The 19,990-nt window shown below is 34.7% G+C and overlaps 1 protein-coding gene across 2 annotated transcripts in view; it reads left to right on the top strand.

Moving 5' to 3' along the window:
• Positions 1 to 19,990, top strand: part of BMPR2 (bone morphogenetic protein receptor type 2) — a 112,125-nt gene that overhangs the window by 47,457 nt on the left and 44,678 nt on the right. For both annotated transcript variants that reach the window (XM_081142757.1, XM_081142756.1), the window contains exons 2-3: positions 15,502 to 15,672; positions 16,984 to 17,154. In XM_081142757.1, coding sequence (XP_080998883.1) covers positions 15,502 to 15,672; positions 16,984 to 17,154 — 342 coding nt within the window. The remainder of the gene's footprint in view (positions 1 to 15,501; positions 15,673 to 16,983; positions 17,155 to 19,990) is intronic.

Here is a 19,990-nt window from a genome sequence, read left to right as displayed (position 1 = left end):
CAAAACTTAAGGGGAAATTTATATTCATCCATAAAACAGAGGATTATAGATTAGACACAGGATTCTGTAACTCAGTAAACCATCTCTCTATGTAATTTGTTTGCAACATGCATGAAAAATTCACCTGAATTATGTTGTTCCATTCTTGTTCATCTTTATATTATGTTCCTGCCTTTTTAAACATGGACTTAGTTGATGTATAAATTACATATGTTTAAGCTGTACAATTTGATAAATTTGTATAATTTGTAATATTGTGAAAACCCCCACCACAATAGTAAGCATACAAAACATTTTTTTTCATTTTGAAAAAACTTTACTTTTTCCTAATATTATTCCAAATATGTGTTTTATAGACAAGGGTCTATGGGTTATAAACAGTCTATAGAAGAAAGCATTTTTATAGACTTTGGAAATAATTTTAATAAGAGAAAACGCTCATATTTATCTAGATGTGGCTATGTTACACACAAAGATTGCAGCATCCAAAGTACAAAGACAAAATGACTGGCTTTTCTTGCCACACAAAATATTGACAGTTTCCCCTGTAGCCTACTCTTAATTGTTAGTTGGGATGCCAAATAGCATAGTGACCTCTAGGGCTCCAATGGACAGGCAGAGCTCAAACATCAGAATGAATTCAACTTATGAACAAACTGGCCTTGACCCCAACCAAACCCAAAGTCGAGCCAGAGGCACATTAGAGATAAATATAATTGTAGTGTCACTTTTACAAGCAAAACATTTTCATCATCCCCCAGTGATTCCTTGTGCACTTTGTGGTCTGTTTGTTCCCCCTGCCCTAGCACCAGGCAACCACTGATGTGCTTTATTTATTTACATTTTTGCTTTTTTTTTTCTTTTCTCAAATTTATCTATATCGTTGAAAATATTACAGATGTCTCCCTTTTTCCCCATTGACCCCTTCCACTTTGCACCCACTCCCCACCCCAGGCCTTCATCACTCTATGGTCTTTGTCCATGGGTTATGCATATATGCATGTAAATTCTTTGGTTACTCTCCTCCCCTCCCCCGATGTGCTTTAGATTACTTTGTATTTTCTAGGATTTTATATAAATTGAATCATATGATTTGGTCTCATGTGTAGTGTCTTGTACTCAGGATAATGATACTGATATTTATCCATATTGTTGCATGTATCAGTAGTTTATTCTGTTTACTGCTCAATAGTATTATATGGATGTATTATATTTTGTTGATCCAGTCACCAATTTATGTGCACTTGAATTGTTTCCATTTTGGGGTTGTTGTAAGTAAATCTATTGTACTAGTTTTTGCATGGACATAGTGTTTCATTTCACTGGTGTACCCTACCTTTTTTCATTAAAAATATTGGTTCCAGTAGTACTTTTCGTCCTTGGCAAAAAATAGGGGAAGATAACACATCAATCATTCACTTATTCAATAAACACATATTGAATACCAGGTATAATGCTGTGTGCTAGAGACACAGTAGTGAACAAGAACTCAAGCCCTTTTCTCATAGAGCGTATAATTTGGTGAATAAGTCAGGCACATTGTAAGTACTAAGAAATGTGGAAATTGTGTGAAGTATAGAATGCTGTGGAGCATATGACAGGTGTTCCACACTCACTGGCCTGGGTTGATTAGGAAAATATCTTTTGAAGGAGAAATATTAATATAAATAGGAGTTAAGTAAATAAAGCATTCTAGGTAAAGGGAAGAGAATCCATGAAGGCTGTCAGGTGAGAATGAGAATGATACTCTATGGCCTCTGTCTGGATGAAGCGTGGGGGATTTGCTAGATTATGTATGTCTTTATACACTGTCTTAAGGATTTTTGGAATGAAAATTAAACAAGGAAGTGACATGGTCAAATTGTGGATCTCAGACTAGGTGATACTGTGATCAGGTTTCTTGAGTAAGTACTTTATATAGTCTCTTCATTTCCAGAAGTTCTACCTGCTGTCTTTTATTCTATTGATTACAGTACTTCCCTCCATCTGAAGTTTCTCTTTCTGTGGTTTCAGTTACCTATAGTCAGCTACAGTTCAGAAATTTAAATGGAAAAATTCCAGAAATAAACAATTTATAAGTTTTAAATTGCATGCATTCTGAGCAGCATGATGAAATCGCGCCAAGTCCCACCAGGAATGTGAATCATCCCCTTATTCAGTGTATCCATGCTGTATACACTATCTGCTTGTTAGTCACTTAGTAGCCACGTTGTCAGAAGATCAATAATAACCTATTGCTATGTCACAGTGCCTATGTCATTCACCTCACTTCATCTCATTATGTAGGCATTGTATCATCTCATATCATTACAAGGAAAGAAAGGTGAGTATAGTACACTAAGATTTTTTTTAGATAGAGGAAACCCCATTCACTTATTTTTATTATATTGTTCTAATTTATTATTAGTTATTGTTAATTCAGTCATGTCCACCCAGAGATGATCACTCTTTATATCTTTGGCTTTTTGCTATTGTAAACAGTTTGAAATATAAAAAAATTGATTGAAAATAATTAGAAATTCAAAAGAAAAAGAATTTAAAAATCTGAATATTTCTGATAAGTTGTTCAAATGTCTAATTGGCAGGCATTCTGGAAACAGACGAATATGGGTTTTAATCTTAACAGCTGGGTGACTTGGGATAACTTCCTTAGCCCTGTCTATGACTTAGTATCCTTTTTTGTAAAATTAAAATGATAAATGCCCATCTCATAAGATTATCGAGACGACCACCAAGGTACCAATTGTAAGTTTCATTTAACAGTTAAATGTATTATGTTATTCTTTCTCAATGTAACAGATATTTGCTATGATTTTAGGAGGTTAGCTTGTTTTAGAGAAGGATAAAGTTTTTACCAAAGCTCCAGTGTATGTTACCAAGTTACATATTTTGAAATGCAGTATAGAAGTACTGTCAACTTTGAATTGATTTTTATATTCTAGGATTATCATTGGCTAGATTTAAAAAGAAAGAAAACCTTGCCTTGTCAACCTTCAGGCAGTAATTGTAGATTGAAGGGGATACAAATCTGCAGTGTTTCATTATAACTGTTCCTATCAGTCCTGGCTAGAGAGGCAGATAAGGGGAAATGGCAGTTCTGACATTGGAAATAAAGAATGCTGGTACATTTTAATGGCTGATGAGGGCACAATTGGTTGAATATAAGCTAGAGACTGGTATTCATGGTGGTCTGTTTCTCAACTTCTGAAGTCTCCATAGAGTTTTTAAAGTTTGGGATAAATGTTTCATGACTTCGACTTCTTTTATAGCCAGTGTCTCAGAAATATACTTGGCATCACTATGTTGGAAGTATTACGTATGAGCCAGCTAGATTTTAGAAACTTATTTGAGTTGAAGGGAACACACACAAAAATCCTCTTTGACATAAATAAATCAGTAGATATAAACTCAAACTCCTAAGCAGAGTGAGGTATTCCATCCATTAGATTTACTTTGTGGACATGACTTTCAAAGAGTAAGCCTAGTTTATGTTAAGAATAAGGTCTTGCCCAGCCAGTGTGGCTTAGTGGTTGAGCATTGCCCAGGAACCTGGAGGTCACAGTTTGATTCCTGGTCAGGGTACATGCTCAGTTGTGGGCTTGATCCCCCATAAGGGGCTTGCAGGAGGCATCCGATCAGTGATTCTCTCTCACCATTGATGTTTCTATCTCTCTCTCCCTTTCCGTTCCTCTCTCTAAAATCAGTAAAAAAAATTTAAAAAAAAACAAAAAACATTTTGTGGGGGATTTTTCTATACAGCTCCGGGTTTTACTTTTGTGATATCTAGGACTTGTATAGTAGAATTAAATATTTGTATGACTGCATCTCTGAGGAAAGTGGCGTGCTGAATACATGTGGTAATAAGAAAGAGGCTGATGTGAGGAAAAGATAAAGGAGATGGAGTGTGAGAAGTGTAAAGTATATGGTTGAATATTTTGGTCTCTTATCTATCACTGATTATTACATAATCGAAGATGTTCTAAAATACATATAATTCTGCAGCTAGTGAATGGAACAAACACTCAGTATTGATGGCATTTGTTCTTTTCTCTATTCATAAATTATGGGAAAACTAATAAAATTATCCAAAACATAAAGTCTGAGTTTTCCTCTTGTGAACTATAGATAATTAATTCTTTGATGTGTTAGGAAATAATAAATATTCCACCATCAATACGTTAGACCATGCAGTCACCATTTAGATGTGATTTGAGTGATAGAGCCACAGGAACGCTCACCTTCCTTAATGTCCCTGGAAATTATCCCTAACAAGTTATCTTTACCTCAGTTTTCTTCTTCAGAGATTTCTTTTTGAAATAAATCATTGCATTTTTTCAGAATTCTCCCATTAAAAAAAACCTTTTTATTGATTTCAGAGAGAGGAATGGAGAGGGAGGGAGGGAGGGAGGGAGGGATGGGGAGAGAGAGAGAGAGAGAGAGAGAGAGAAACATCAATAATGAGAGTCACTGATTGGCTGCTTACTGCACACCCCCTACTGGGGATCTACCCCACAGCCCAGGCATGTTCCCTGAATGGGAATTAGAATTGTGACCTTCTGGTTCACGGATCAACACTCAACCACTGAGCCACACCAGCCGGGCAGAAGTGTCCCATTTAAAAAAAAAATCAATAAACTTAAATTTTTTAGAGTAGTCTAAGGTTCAGAGCAAAATAAAGTAGAAAATACAGAGTTCCTGTGTACCCCCCATCCCTACATAGGCACAGGTGACCCAGTGTGAACATCCTGCATTACTGTGGTACATTTTTTAGAACTGATGAACCTTCAGTAACACATCATCATTACCCAAAGTCCACAGTTTATTCTTGGGTTCACTCTTGGTGTTACATTCTGTGGACAACTGTGTAAAGAAATATACCCACTATTGCAATATAATATAGAATAGTTAACTGCCCTAAAAATCTTCTGTGCCCAGCCTATTCATCCCTTCCTTCCCTGAACCTCTAGCAACCACTGATCTTTTTACTGTCTATAGTTTTCCTTTTCCGAGAATATCATATAGTTGGAATCATGCAGTATATAGTTTTTTCAGGTTGGCTTCTTTCACTTAGTAATGTACCTTCAAGTTTCCTCCATGTCTTTTCATGTCTTGAAGCTCATTTCTTTTTAGCTGTAATATTCCAAACAAAGACAGTTATATGTCTTTCTTCTCAGTATGTATACTTTTTATTTCCTTTTTTGTGTGTTATTGCATTGCCTGGGACTTCCAACAGGACATTGAAAAGGAGCAGTGAGAGTGGACATCCTTGCCTTGTTCTTGATCTTGATAGGAAAGCTACGATTTTCTTACCATTAAGTATGATGTTAGCTGTAGGTTTTTTTGTAGATATGCTTTGTCAGCTGGAGGTCCTCCTCTATTCCTAGTTTACTGAGAGGTATTTTTAAAAAAATCATGAATGATGTTATATTTTGCCAAGTGCTTTTTCTGCATCTGTTGATATGTGATTTTTCTCTTTCAGAAGTCTGTTGATGTGATGAATTACATGAATTGATTTTTAAAAATATGTTTGTATCGATTTTTAGAGAGAGAGGAAGGGAGAGGGAAAGAGAAATAAAAACATCTATGAGAGAGAACCATCATCAGTTGACTGCCTCCTGCACGCCCCCTACTGGGGATCAAGCCTGACACCCAAGCATGTGCCCTGACTGGGAAACAAATGGGTGACATCTTGGTCCCTGGGTCGATGCTCAACCGCTGAGCCACACTGGCCGGGCAATTAGTTGATTTTTTTAAATTAAAAGTTTATATTATTATTATTATTTTTAAATTTTAGTTTTGTTTAAAATATTACAGATGTCCCTTTTTCTCCACAGTGACCCATTCCACCCTGTCCCATCCCCCTCCCCAGTCCCTCTCCCCACCATTGTCCATGTCCTTGGGTTGTGCATATATGCATATAAATTCTTTGGTTACTCTCTCCCCCTCCACCTACCTCCCCTCCTCCATCCCTCTGACTTTCGTCACTCTCATCTATGCTTCCATGTCACTGAATCTATTCTGTTCATCAGTTTATTAAGTTCTTTAGATTCCACATATAAGGGAGATCATGTGATGTTTGTCTTCCGCTGCCTGGCTTATTTCACTTAGCATAATATTTTCCAGGTCCATCCATACTGTCCCAAAGGGTACGAGATTCTTCCCTTTACAGCTGCGTAGTATTCCATAGTGTAAATGTCCCACAGCTTTTTTATCCACTCATCTACTGATGGGCACTTGGGCTGTTTCCAGATTTTAGCTATTGTAAACTGTGTTGCTATGAACATCGGGTACATATATTCTTTCTGATTAGTGTTTCAGGATTCTTAGGATACATTCCTAGGAGTAGAATCACTGGGTCAAAAGGCAGCTCCATTTCTAATTTTTTGAGGAACCTCCATACTGTTTTCCATAGTGGTAGCACCAGTCTGCATTCCCACCAGCAGTGTACTAGGGTTCCCCTTTCTCCACACCCTCGCCAGCTCATGTCGTTTGTTGATTTGTTGATGGCAGTCATTCTTACAGGTGTGAAGTGGTACCTCATTGTGGTTTTAATTTGCATCTCTCTGATGATTAGTGAGGTTGAGCATTTTCTCATGTGTCTCTTGGCCATCCATATGTCCTCTTTGGAGAAGTTAGTCTATTCAAGTCCTTTGCCCATTTCTTAATTGGGTTGTTTGTCTTCCTCTTGCTGAGTACTATGAGTTCTTTGTACACTTTGGAAATTATCCCCTTATTAGATACATCCTTGGCAAATATGTTTTCCCAGACCGTGGGGTTCCTTTGTATTTTGAGGCTGTTTTCTTTTGCTGTACAGAAGCTTTTTAGTTTGATGTATTCCCATATGTTTATTTTTTCTTTTGTTTCTCTTGCCGTAGGAGATGTATAAATGAAAAGTCAGCTACATGGGATGTCTGTGACTTTACTGCCTATGTTTCCTTCCAGGATTTTTATGGTTTCGTGACTTACATTTAAGTCTTTTATCCATTTTGAGTTTATTTTTGTGTATGGTGAAAGTTGGTGGTCTAGTTTCGTTTTTTTGCATGTATCTCCTCCTGCACGCCCCCGACTGGGGATCGAGCCCGCAACCCGGGCATGTGCCCTGACCGGGAATCGAACCCCGATCGCCTGGATCCTAGGTTGACGCTCAGCCCCTGAGCCACACCCGGCCGGGCCATTAATTGATTTTTGAATGTTGAACCAGACTTGCATACCTGGGATAAGTACCACTTGGTTATGGTGTGTAATTCTTTTTATACATTGTTGTACTTGATAGGCTGATGTTTTGCTTAGGATTTTGTGCATCTGTGTTCATGAGAGATATTGGTCTGTAGTTTTCTTGTAATGCCTTTGGTTTTGGTATTAGGGTAATGCTGACCTTATGGAATGAATTAGGAAATATTCCCTCTCCTCCTATCTTCTGGAAAAAATTATAAATGGGTATAATTTCTACCTTAAATTTTTGATAGAATTTGCCAGTGAGCCATCTGGGCCAGTCACTTTCTGTTTTGGAAGGTTATTAATTATTAATTCAATTTCTTTAATAGTTATAGGCTATTCAGATTGTCTGTTTCTTCTTGTGTGAGTTTTGGCAGATTGTGTCTTTCAAGGAATTGGTCTACTTCATTTAGGTTGTCACATTTGTGAACAAAATTTTTCGTAATATTTCTGTATCATCCTTTTAATTCCACAGGATCCGTACTAATGTCCCTTCTTTCATTTCTGATATAGTAATTTGTGTTTTCTGTTTGTTTCTTAGTTAGCCTGGTTAGAGGCTTATTAATTTTATTGATGTTTTCAAAGAACAAGATTTTAGTTTTATTGATTTTTTTTTTCCCCTGTTGATTTCCTGTTTTCAATTCTATAGGTTTCTAATTTTTATTATTTCTTTTCTTCTGCTTATGTTGGTTTTAACTTACCCTTATTTTTCTAGTTTACTAAGGTGAAGTCTCTTTTTAAAATTCAAATATATATAGAAGGAATTGTTATATTAATCCATTAATAAATAATTCAATAACTGTACCAAGTTATTTTTAAAATTCAGTTCTAAATTTACCTAAGTAAAATGTATTCCTTTTTGACGTACAGTTCTGTGAGTTTTGACAAATGCATAGTTATTTAACTACCACCCCAAGCAAGATACAGAACAGTTCTACCTCCTAGAAATTCCCTTGTAGTACGCTTTATAATCTTTTCCTTCTTACCCTCACCAAATATCTGGCTACCATTGATCTATACCTTTCTAGAATGTCATATCATGTATCCTATAGTATATAGCTTTTTGAGTCTGGCTTCTTTCATTTAGCATAATGTATCTGAAATTCATTCCTGTTGTTTCACATGTCAGTAGTGCATTTTTTTGTTGTTGCTGAGTGATATTTGTTTATCCATTCTTCAGTTGAGGGACATTTGGGTTATACATAATTTTGGGCAACTACGAATAAAGACACTATAAATATTTACATAAAGTTTTTTGTGTGAACATAGATTTTCATTACATTTAGGTCAGTACTTAGGAGTGAGATTACTAGGTTATATGGTAAATGTATGATTAACTTATGAGAAACTACCAAGCTGTTTTCTACCGTTCCTGTACTATTTTGCATTTTCATTAGCAATTGTATTCCCATCAGTGTCAGCATCCTTGTTAGTACTTGGTACTGTGAAGGTTTTGTTTTGTTTTTAAATTTCAGTCATTCTAATAGGTGTGTAGTAGTATGTCATTATATAGTTTTAATGTGAAACTTTATAGTTAGGAATATATAGTTTCTAATGTGAAAATAACATTTTTCATGTGAAAACTTATTTGCCAAATACCTGTTTATTTTTAATGTAGGGAAAGGAAATAACAGGTAAAGATGGATCAGTCTTTTCCTTGGCATGCGTCTATGAAAAGCTTGCCAGCATAGGTTTCCACATTAAAGGGCCCTGAGTGTCTGGGCATCAGAAGGAAAGAGAGCACATTTTCTCTAATTTACCTTGTTACAAAGGACTAGTCTTTGTTTATACAAGAAAAAAACCTCCAAACTGGAATCTCTCATCTCAAATTTGTGTGTGTGTGCGTGTGTGTCTGTGTTAGAAGTGTGTTACTTAATCACCAAATATTTTGGGATTTTCCAGATAGCTTTTAAAATTTTTTTAAATTTATTGGGGTAACATTGGTTAATAACATTATATAAGTTTCAGGTGTACTACTTTGTAATACAACATCTGAATGTTCCATTATATGTTTATCACCCAAAGTCTAGTCTCCTTCCATCACCATATATTTGACTCAGCTTTACTTTCTTATTCCTCCCCCATCAGCCCCCTTCCCCTTTGGTAATAACCATACTGTTGTCTGTGTCTATGAGTTTGTTTGTTTTGTTTGTTTATTTGTTGCTTTTTATTTTATGTCCCACATATGAGTCTGCACAGCAAAAGAAATGATCAAGACATAAAGCCAACTAACCTAATGGGAGAAGATATTTGCAAATGATGCCTCTGATAAGGGGTTAATTAATATCCAAACTATATAAAGAACTCATACAACTCAACAACAATAAAAAAGTCCAATTAGAAAATGGGCAGAGGATCTGAACACTTTTCCCAAGAAGACATAAAGATGGTCAACAGATCTATGAAAAGATGCTCAATTTCACTAGTTAGAAGGGACATGCATATCAAAACCATAATGATATTCCATCTCATATGTTAGAATGGCTATTATCAATAAGACAAGAAATAACAAGTGTTGGAGAGAATGTGGAGAAAAGGGAACCCCCTCGCACGCTGCTGGCAGGAATATAAATTGGTGCAGCCTCTATAGAAAACAGTATGGAGGTTCCTCAAAAAATTAAGCATAGAACTTAATTTTCACCCAGCAATCTCTTTTCTGGGTATCTACCCGAAAAATTTGAAAACACTTACTCATAAAGGTATTTCTACCCCTTTGTTCATTGCAGCTTTATTGATAATAGCCAAGACATAGAAATACCCTAAGTGTCCTTTGACTGATGATGATTGGAAAAAGAACTGGTACATATAAACAATGGAATACTACTCACCTATAAAAAAGATGAAATATTCCCATTTGTGACAACATGGATGGATCTCATCTCAGATATTTAATGACATAATTAGCTAGTATTTATTTTGCCACATTTTACTTTATTTATAAGGAATACTACATGAATGGTTTTTCAAACCAAGATTCCATAGCACAAGCCAGTTTCTCCCAGAACTACTTGGTCTGAGGACGTTAGGGAGTTTGAATGTTTTGTAAATGAACAAATGTATATAATGGGGCACAATGTATTTTGTTTGTAGAGTACATGGTCTTAATGTCAAGTTGCTTTTTGCAAACCTCATACTTTATTTTTCAAGGAAATTATTCTTATTTTAAATAAACAAAATTTCTGATAAAGTTGAACATGCACACAAATGTTCATAGCAGTGTTATTTCTAATAGCCCTAAACTAGAAACTACTCAAATGACCTTCAAACGGTGAAAAGTTAAAACAGGTTGTGGATCAACCATACCATGAATACTACCTCATGAAAATCAATGAACTATTTATACATGCAACAACTTGGATGTACCTCAAGGAAATTTTGCTCAGTGAGAAAAACCAATCTCAAATGGATATGTATTGAATGATTTCAGTTTTATAATGATCATGAAATGACATAATTACCCAGTTGGAGAACAGATTGGTGGTTGCCCTTGGTGAGAAATGGGATGAAGAGATGGTGACTATAAAGGTTTAACATAAAGTCTTGTGATAATACAGTTGAGTATTTTAATTGTAATAACATGTCACAAAATTGCACAGATATACACTAACATACACAGATGAATGCTTGTATAACTGGTGATATCTGGATAAGCTCAATGAATTGTGCTAATGTCAATTTCTTGGTTTTGATATACTGTACAGTTATTGTGTGGGGTGTTTGCACTGAGGAGAGATGCACTGGACTTTCGTCAGTCTCTATTTCATTTCAACTACCTATGAATCTGTAGTTATTTCAAAATGAAAAAAAATTAATGTAAAAATAAGTAATTCAAAGACAAACACTTTTGATTTTGAAATATATAATACATGACTATTTTATTGAAAATTTAAATGATGTAGACTTACTTGGTAAAAAGGGAAAAGGGCAAATAGTTAATATTTTCAGAATAAACATTTTTTTATTTTCTCCCCTCATAAAAGCAGATAAGTAGTATTTTTCATTATATGCATAATAGTTATTACAGACTTATGTCTATAGTGACAATTAACTGATACAGATATGATCAAACTATGCTATACCTTTACACTGCACTTTCTTGGTAGTGCTGTAGCATAGAGTGGGAAATTCAAGACAGCTGAGTATTCCAGACACGTGACATCTGTTCCTGGGAATTAAATGCTGCTTGTGATTAGCAAATACTTATCCAGGAAGCATATGTAAACAGAAAATGATTACTTTATCCTCAGTAATTTGGCTAGATATGTGTGTGAGGGAAAATAATATAATATTGCCTCTACATTCATACTATTTTTACAGCTTCATTTATTGTAGTGTGGTAGAAGGACGAGATGATTATTGCTTAGATTTTTTAACCTTTGAATGGGAATATGGTATTGAGTACAATATACATAGATATGAAAACTGCCTGCTCGTAACACTGTTGGGAATTAGTGCTATACAAAGTGAGTTACATAAACCTGATCTTGCTCTTGGAACAAGTGAAGTCAGCCTCTGGCTTGGTGGGGGAGGTATACATGTTAACATAAAATACAATATTGTATAATGCTGAAACATATATGGGTTGAGTTTTGGGAATGTAGAGCACATCGTTTAACAGTCTGCAGACTTCACTAAAGGGCAGGAAAAATGGCATTTTGGACAGTGGGAATGTTATAGTAAAGGTCAGGAAAGGCCTTGATGTGTTAGTGTGGTGGGAACCGAGTATAGAGAAGTGAGATGAATGGCAAAAGGTAGATTACCAATTAGGACTGTAGGCATAGGGCATAGGACCCACACTATTTGTGGAGGCCTATAAAATGTTTTAATTTCTTTTAAAATCAGAAAGAAAAAAAATGGATTTTTAAATTGAAGAAAATGTTTTGTTTTTTTAAATATATCTTTATTGATTTCAAAGAGAGGAAAGGAGAGGGAGAGAGAGAGGTAGAAACATCAATGATGAGAGGGTCATTGATCGAGCCCACAACCCAGGCATGTGCCCTGACCGGGAATCGAACCCCGATCACCTGGATCCTAGGTTGACGCTCAACTGCTGAGCCACACCCGGCTGGGCTGAAGAAAATGTTTTAATATCTAATATTAATATATTTATACCAATGCAGTTGTACAATATAATTTTTAATATTTTTTATGGAAGAAGGGACTTAGGAAAACAAAAGTTCCTAGGCCCCTAAGAAGTGATTATGCAGCTCTGTTGGGGTGTACATTATGAAGGACCTTATATGCAAACTGAAGAGTTTGGATTTAATTCTAGGAGCATCAGGGAGCTAAGAGATTTTAAGCATGATCAGCTCTGTCTTTTATGATGATACCTCTATCAGCAGTTTGGATGAGATTATTTTTAGTTTAATGTAGCTATGTTAATCAGAATTGTTTTAGTGCTTATTATAACCAAATACCACCTGTTTAAAACAAGGAGAGCAATTTTTAAAAAAAGATGCATGTCTAATCACTGTACCTGGCTAAGGATGTCCCTTAAAAGAGCTAATCGACCATAGTTGACTGAACAAAAATTTGTCTAGCTGTTGACAGATTTAGAACACTGACTTATAAACAATAGGTGTCTGTACAGGGTCTGTGACAATGTAATGCGAGGCTGTACTGTCTCTTGTACCTTTTGTCTCATCCTACTTCCCCTGCATTGTTTATGAAGAATTCAAACTTTGTACAGATATCTCTCCGAGACTCATTCTACAAACAGCGTTTAAAAAGCTACAAACCTGTTTCACAAAATAAACTTACTTTGTTTTGACCAGGACGTTTAGTTAGAATTCTTGCTAGAACACCTTTATATTGTTATCAGAATTTGCTGAATCTTAATTTGAAAGTTACTCTTAAAATAGCAAATTATAATTGACCTGTACTAATGTCATTATCATAAAATAATTCCTGAAAAGTAGGCTGAAGTATTATTAAGAAAAAAATTATTTGGTGAAAACTGAGGGATAGTAAAGATAAAATTCAGTCCCCTCCAATTGTACCTTTATTGCTTTGATAATCAGTTCAGCTTAGTTGGATGTGGAGTAGGGGTGAGGAAAACACAAGGGAGGTTGGATTTGTTTGTTTGTTGTTTTGTCTTTTTCTCTAAGGAGAATTTTAGGTTTCAATCATCAAATTATTTAATAATGTCACTAAAAATTTACATGTGTTCTTGCCTATACCTGCTTTTCAGATGTAAAGGAGATCCAAGAAGAGCACAAATTTTCATTTTGCACCTGCTCTTTTACAATGATATATATTTTATTTTTATTTTTAAATTAAATGAGGTACTTATTTATGTATGATCTGTAGACTTCCGGGTACAGTTAGATCTTTGTTAACTCAGTATTCAATGCAAAATTCTAGTAAAAATGGATAATAGAGGAAGAGAAGGGGAAAAGAGATACTGAGTTTATAAAGTCATTCTGACCTTTCTAACAATCAAGACAAAAAGGGAAAAAGAGTGGGTTATGTAAGTTCAATATTTGTTAGTAGGTAAGGAATATTTAACTTGAGTCAAGAAATGGAGTGGGACAGAGAAAAGAAATTATGCCTCATAGATAGGTATGTTTTTTTCACATTACAGAGTTTGTTTGTAGTTTGAATCTTTTAAGTATGAATTTGTGTTATATGTACTTTGTATGTAGAAATATATTTGATTTTAACTTTTATAATAATTTGGTAAAGTTTGCAAATTAGGGGATAATCTAAGAAAATACTGGTATTGAATGTATAAGATAATCTAAAATATAATCAAGCTTGTCATTAAAGGAATTTGAATATGTGAGTACATGTGGTAAAAATATGGTAGAATCATAATTAGGTTAATGTCCTAGAATTATTTTTTACTAATTTTCTTGCCATGTAGTTGATATTAGTAAGTATTTTTTAGAAGACTGCCTGAAGTGGTTTTAAATTGTGGAAATCAAGTCACATTTATTTTTCAGTAATTATGGCCTGATTACTAAATTTAGTAATAATAAAAGTCTTTGTCCAAAAAGACCGTTATAAGATACTTGAGAACTCTGTATTACCTACTTGTGAATGCCCTGTTGGCCTGGCTCAACACTTTGAAGGTGCTTTCTGTTGTAATAAATATAACAGGCCTAGTAGTCTAAATGGGCTTGGACACACAGTTGTTTGCTCTTTCATTTCTTCTCTAGAGTTTGGTCCTTATTTTTGTAGGTTCAGAAACATCATTTTAATGAATCATCTCCAGACCTAAAGTGGTAGTGAATTAAGCCACACTAAATAAGATACACCCAAAATGAAGAAATAAATCAGAAGCCCATGAGGAATATATTGGCCAAGTGAAATAGGCTGTTATTCTTGCTAGTCAAACACATTAGGAAAGCCAATAAAGATCAAATAAAGAAACCAAAGATCAGCTTTTTGAAAAGCTTTTACTTCTTTGGTATTCTCATTAATGTTGGTAAATATTTGTTAGCTGATAAATTATGTGGCAAATGCTCTCTTGAAATTAGTTAAATCAGATTATGTGTATGGAAAAAGATTGATTTTCATTGAAACTAAGTTGGGTTGTCCCTTCAGTATAAGGGATTATTGAGAATTATTCTTCTGGCTATCATATTGATATTTTTAATAACAGAAAGTCTTTTTTTTTTTTTTAAATCACTAGTAGCCATAGTTTTTAAAAACAAATATATTAAGATATAATTTATGTACCATGAAATTCACTCATCTTAGGTGAATAATTATTTTTGATAAATTTATAGATTTGTGCAACCGTTACCACAATTTAATTTTAGAACATTTCCATCTCCCCCAAAGGAAACCATATATCCATTTGTAGTCACTCTTCTCGTCCTTAGTTTATCACGTCTAATGATGTATATTTAGCTTCCTACAGCTAACTGTAAAATATGATAAAAGTGAATACTATAGCATTTCCCAAAATTATTTAGCCCTCTAGGCTGGTTCATTTGATTTTAGAGCATGGACATTTTTTTGATATTTATTCAGACACCAAAATTATGTAATAGGAGAAAGTGGTAAGAATAATTTGTGTAAGAGGGAAATTGCTTTTGGAAAATGAGTTTTCAAGTTTGCTTCTTGTTTGGAGGTCACAAATGGAGACCTCCATTAATTAATGGAGAGAAATTATTGAATAAATAAAAACTACAAATTTGTTCCACCCTTTTTCGGTATCTAGTAGGGAAATTTACTTTTCCTACTTTTAAAAAGAGCCTTTTAAAACGACTTAAGATTTTATATAATAACGTTTTGCAAATTTTAGTCATAAGATTAACTTGTCATTCTTTAATTTAGCTTCTCAGAGTCAAGAACGTCTATGTGCATTTAAAGATCCATATCAACAAGACCTTGGGATAGGTGAGAGTCGAATCTCTCATGAAAATGGAACCATATTATGCTCAAAAGGTAGCACCTGTTATGGCCTCTGGGAGAAATCAAAAGGGGACATAAATCTCGTAAAACAAGGCAAGTACTACTTTTCTTACCTGAAATAAGTTTGTGTTTCATACAATTGAAGTTTATCTGAAAACCATGGAGGTAGATTAAAACCCTCTCCTGAGAAACAGTAATTTAGAAGTATATATCCATGTATATATTCACCCACAAACCCCAAATTTGTAAATGGACTTTGGTTTTTAGCTTATTTTAATAATATCTTTCTTATTATAATGTTATCAACATATTCTTATTGTATGAAGTTTAGAAAATACAGAAAACTAAGAAAAACAGGCATCTATAATTCCATACTCAAGAATTTTATTTTTACTCTATTAGTTTATTCTATTAGGTATGTTTTTTGTGTCCCTCTATGTTTATATGTGTTTGTACTCCCCCCAAAGTTAGGATAAACTGTATAAATAATTTCATACCCATCTTTTAATTTTCTTTTTTTAAAAAAGTTTTTCTGTATTGATTTGAGAGAGAGAGAGACAGACAGACATGGATTTGTTGTTACACGTGTTTATACATTCAAGGGTTAATTATTGTATGTGCCCTGACCAGGGATTAAACCTGCTACCTTGGCCTACTGGGACAATGCTCTAACCAACTGAGCTACCTGGCCAGTTTTTTCTCTATCTTAAGTTATATCATGAATGTTTCCCCAAGACTGTGTGTGTGTGTGTGTGTGTGTGTGTGTGTGTAAATATTTCATTGTATACACATATGGCAATTTACTTATACAGTACTCTGTTGGTCATTATGTTGTTTTCTGTTTTTTTTCTGTAGTACATACTACTTGATTGAACATCTTTGAACATAAATCTTTGATTTTATCTGATTATTTCTTTGGAGTGGATTCATCAAAATAGAATTATTAGATTAGAAAACATGAATATTTTAAAGGCTGTTCAGAAAAATTGCCATCTGGCTTTCTAGAAATGCTGTATACATTTACATTTCCCCCAGCAGTGTATGAGAGTGTTACTGAATCCTTGTTACAATTGTATATTATTATTTTTGAAACAGACCAATTTAATGTAGACAAAAATGAAATCTTACGGTTGCTTTAATAATTCTTATATTAATGATGAAGTTAAACATTTTGTTGTTGGATCCCACCCCTGGCCCCCCCATGAAATGCCTGTTTATACTTTGCCCTCTTCCTGTTATTTAAAAAATGTGTCTCCCATTGATTCGCAAGAGTATTTTATAACTGAGGTGTACTAACTCTGTCACATCGATTGCAATTATTTCAATTATTTCTTAGTCTGTTTTCATTTTACTTTTGTTTATCATATTGACCCTTAACATGTTTATGTTAATACCAATTTGTAGGATGTTGGTCTCACATTGGAGATCCCGAGGAGTGTAACCATGAAGAATGCGTTGTAACTACCACCCCTCCCTCAATTCAGAATGGAACATATCGTTTTTGCTGCTGTAACGCAGACTTGTGTAATGTCAACTTTACTGAGAATTTTCCACCTCCAGATACAACACCACTTAGTAAGTAGTTAAAGTAACTTATTTTTCCTTGTAATTCCTTTCTGCATAGATTTGCAAAATTTAAAAATATATACAAACATTCAGGTTTGGCAGGAGTGAGAAGGAGAGTTCCAGCATTATGAGACTATATCTAGCGAATACCTGAAATCCAAAAGCAGTGCACCAGGATTTCCAAGGTATTGGTATATTACCAAGTGAACCAACATATAGTGCATTCAAGCCCCTGAGGAGGGGAATTTGGTAGTATTAAGAAAACTGCATGTGTACTTACTCTTTCATCCAGCACTCCCATTTGTGGAAATTTATCTTGAAGATATACCTCCAACAGTACAAAAATACATAATGCATGGAGTTACCCATTGCAGCCATTATTTGTAACTGCATAATATTGGAAACTACCCAGATGTCCAAGAATAGCAGATTACTTGGAATATACTACAGTGCATACCTGTAATGGAGTACTAACTATACAGCTGTAAGAAAAAAATGAGTAAGATCTCTGTGAACTGATATGGCGTGATTTCTAGAAATGTTAGGTGGATAATAAGCATATATAGTATGCTTTCTTTTGTGTAAGACCAGAAAGAAGCGAAGAAAGAATAAACCAGAAAATAATGAAGTTGGTTACTTATAAGGGATAGAGGGAATGGAGTGGAAAGGATACAGGAAGTAGTGCCAGTCCTCTGAGTATAGTCATTTATATGTAGTTTTGACTTTTGGAATCATGTTGCTATTATACATATGCAAAAAAATAAAATCAATAAGGATGGGGAGGGGGAAACCCCAAACTAAAATCAGAATGAAACAAATGAGCCCATTTGTATCATAATCACAGTTAAGGGGAAAAGAAAGAACTAATGTTAAGGATTTTATAAAGATGGTTTGGCTATATATATATTCTTTTGGGTGAAATGGGATGTAAGATATGGGGGGAGAGTTGCAAACAAATACTGAACTCCTTTTAGGTTTGTTTTTTAGTAGTATGGACAAAGCAATTCTAAAACAACTGTAGATGTATTATAGGATTAAGAAAATGACTATGTGTTGATGTTCTTGGGAGCCAGTGTTCTTACTTGAAGAAGAGGAACACAGTTATTTATGGGAAGGCAAGAGAATCTTATGAGAATAGATTGTAATTCAAGGTATCAATATGGACTTATGACTTTAAAAATACATGTATGTATATATTACATGCATGTGTATGTGGCCATGTATATATGTATATGCATATATACACATTTGTATGTGTATATATTTATATATGTGTGTGTATGTAATATATACATGTAGCTATCTCCACATATATTTCTTAGTTTTGTTGGTTTGAAAGGGCAAGAAGCAGAAGCACCCCCAGTAGCAATGAGCATACATGATACCCCAATTTAGTTTAGGTTTTTTAGGTTTTTTTAAAGTTCTTCCTACTTCCCCCTTCTTCTTTTTTTTCATATATATTTTAATATATCTATTGATTTCAGAGAGAGAAAAGAAGAGGGAGAGAGAGAGATAGAAACATCAATGATGAGAGTCATTGATCAGCTGCCTCCTGTACTCTCCCGACTGGGGATTGAGCCCGCAACCCAGGCATGTGCCCTGACTGGGAATTGAACCTCTATCTCCTGGATCATAGGTGGATGCTCAACCGCTGAGCCATGCCTTGCCGAGCCCAATTTAGTTTCTAATACTACTCCCCACTCAAAGAAACTTGGACTCCTTGGAAAAATTTCTTATTTTAGGACTGGAACAGGATAGGTGTAAGATCAGCCTGAAACATTTCCTAACATTAGAAAGTAAGGAAAGAAATGTGAAATGCCCCCAAATAGGATGGAGACTTGTCACAAGGACACAGGAGTCAGCTTGAAGGAACGCCCACTGGCAAAATTAGAGATAATTTGAGTGCTAAAGAAGTACAGTAATAAATTGTGAACCATTGGAAGGAAAATGAATTCATGAGGCTATGCTGGTAGCAGAGAAGGGAAAAGAGAGAGCATTTGTTTATAGTAGAATGCCAAGTGCCAACGGATAAATGTAGTAGTACAGCAGTTAGAAAATGATCATTCTGCAAACGTCATTGTCAGGATTGGATGAGGTAAGAATACAACTCTTTAGAGAATATATTCCCCAATGATACATCTGATAAGGGGTTAATGTCCAAAATTTATAAAGAACTTATAAAACTCAACACCATAAAACAACAACACACAATCCAGTTAAAAAATGGGCAACAGACTGGAATAAACACTTCTCCAAAGAGGATGACATCCAGATGGCCAATAGACATATGAGAAGGTGTCCAATGTCACTAGTCATCAGAAGATAAAAATTAAAACCACAATGAGATAGTACCTCATACCTGTCAGAATGACTACCATCAATAAATCAACAAACAACAAGTACTGGTGAGGATGTCGAGAAAAGGGAACCCTTGTGCGTAAGGATTTTTAAAGCATGCAATACCTGACTATTTAGTCAAGAACACTGACCTCTTTTCCCTTAGATTGTCAAATAAAAAAAAGACAATGGTCAGCACAATGAGAGCCATCCAGTGTGAATGAATCAAAATTATACCTATTTTTTTTGTCAGGTCAGCAAAAAATTTATTTTTTGGTATGCTGCAGAATTTTAGTAATTAGTTATGTGCCTTGAGATGAAAAAGGTTAAAAATCGCTGCTCTAGGGATTAACAGAGGTTACCTAATGTTTTCTTTTAATCCTGCTTTTGTCTCTTTACATTGTTTTCAGATGTACTGTTTACTTCCTGACATCAAACCATTCATTGCATTACTGGAATTATATCTTTCTCATCAAGTATGCATTTACACAATATCTACCACCACATT

Source organism: Miniopterus schreibersii (assembly GCF_964146895.1).
Source record: "Miniopterus schreibersii genome assembly, chromosome: 7".
NCBI classification, from domain to species: domain Eukaryota; kingdom Metazoa; phylum Chordata; class Mammalia; order Chiroptera; family Miniopteridae; genus Miniopterus; species Miniopterus schreibersii.
This window is presented reverse-complemented; position numbering and strand designations above follow the sequence as displayed.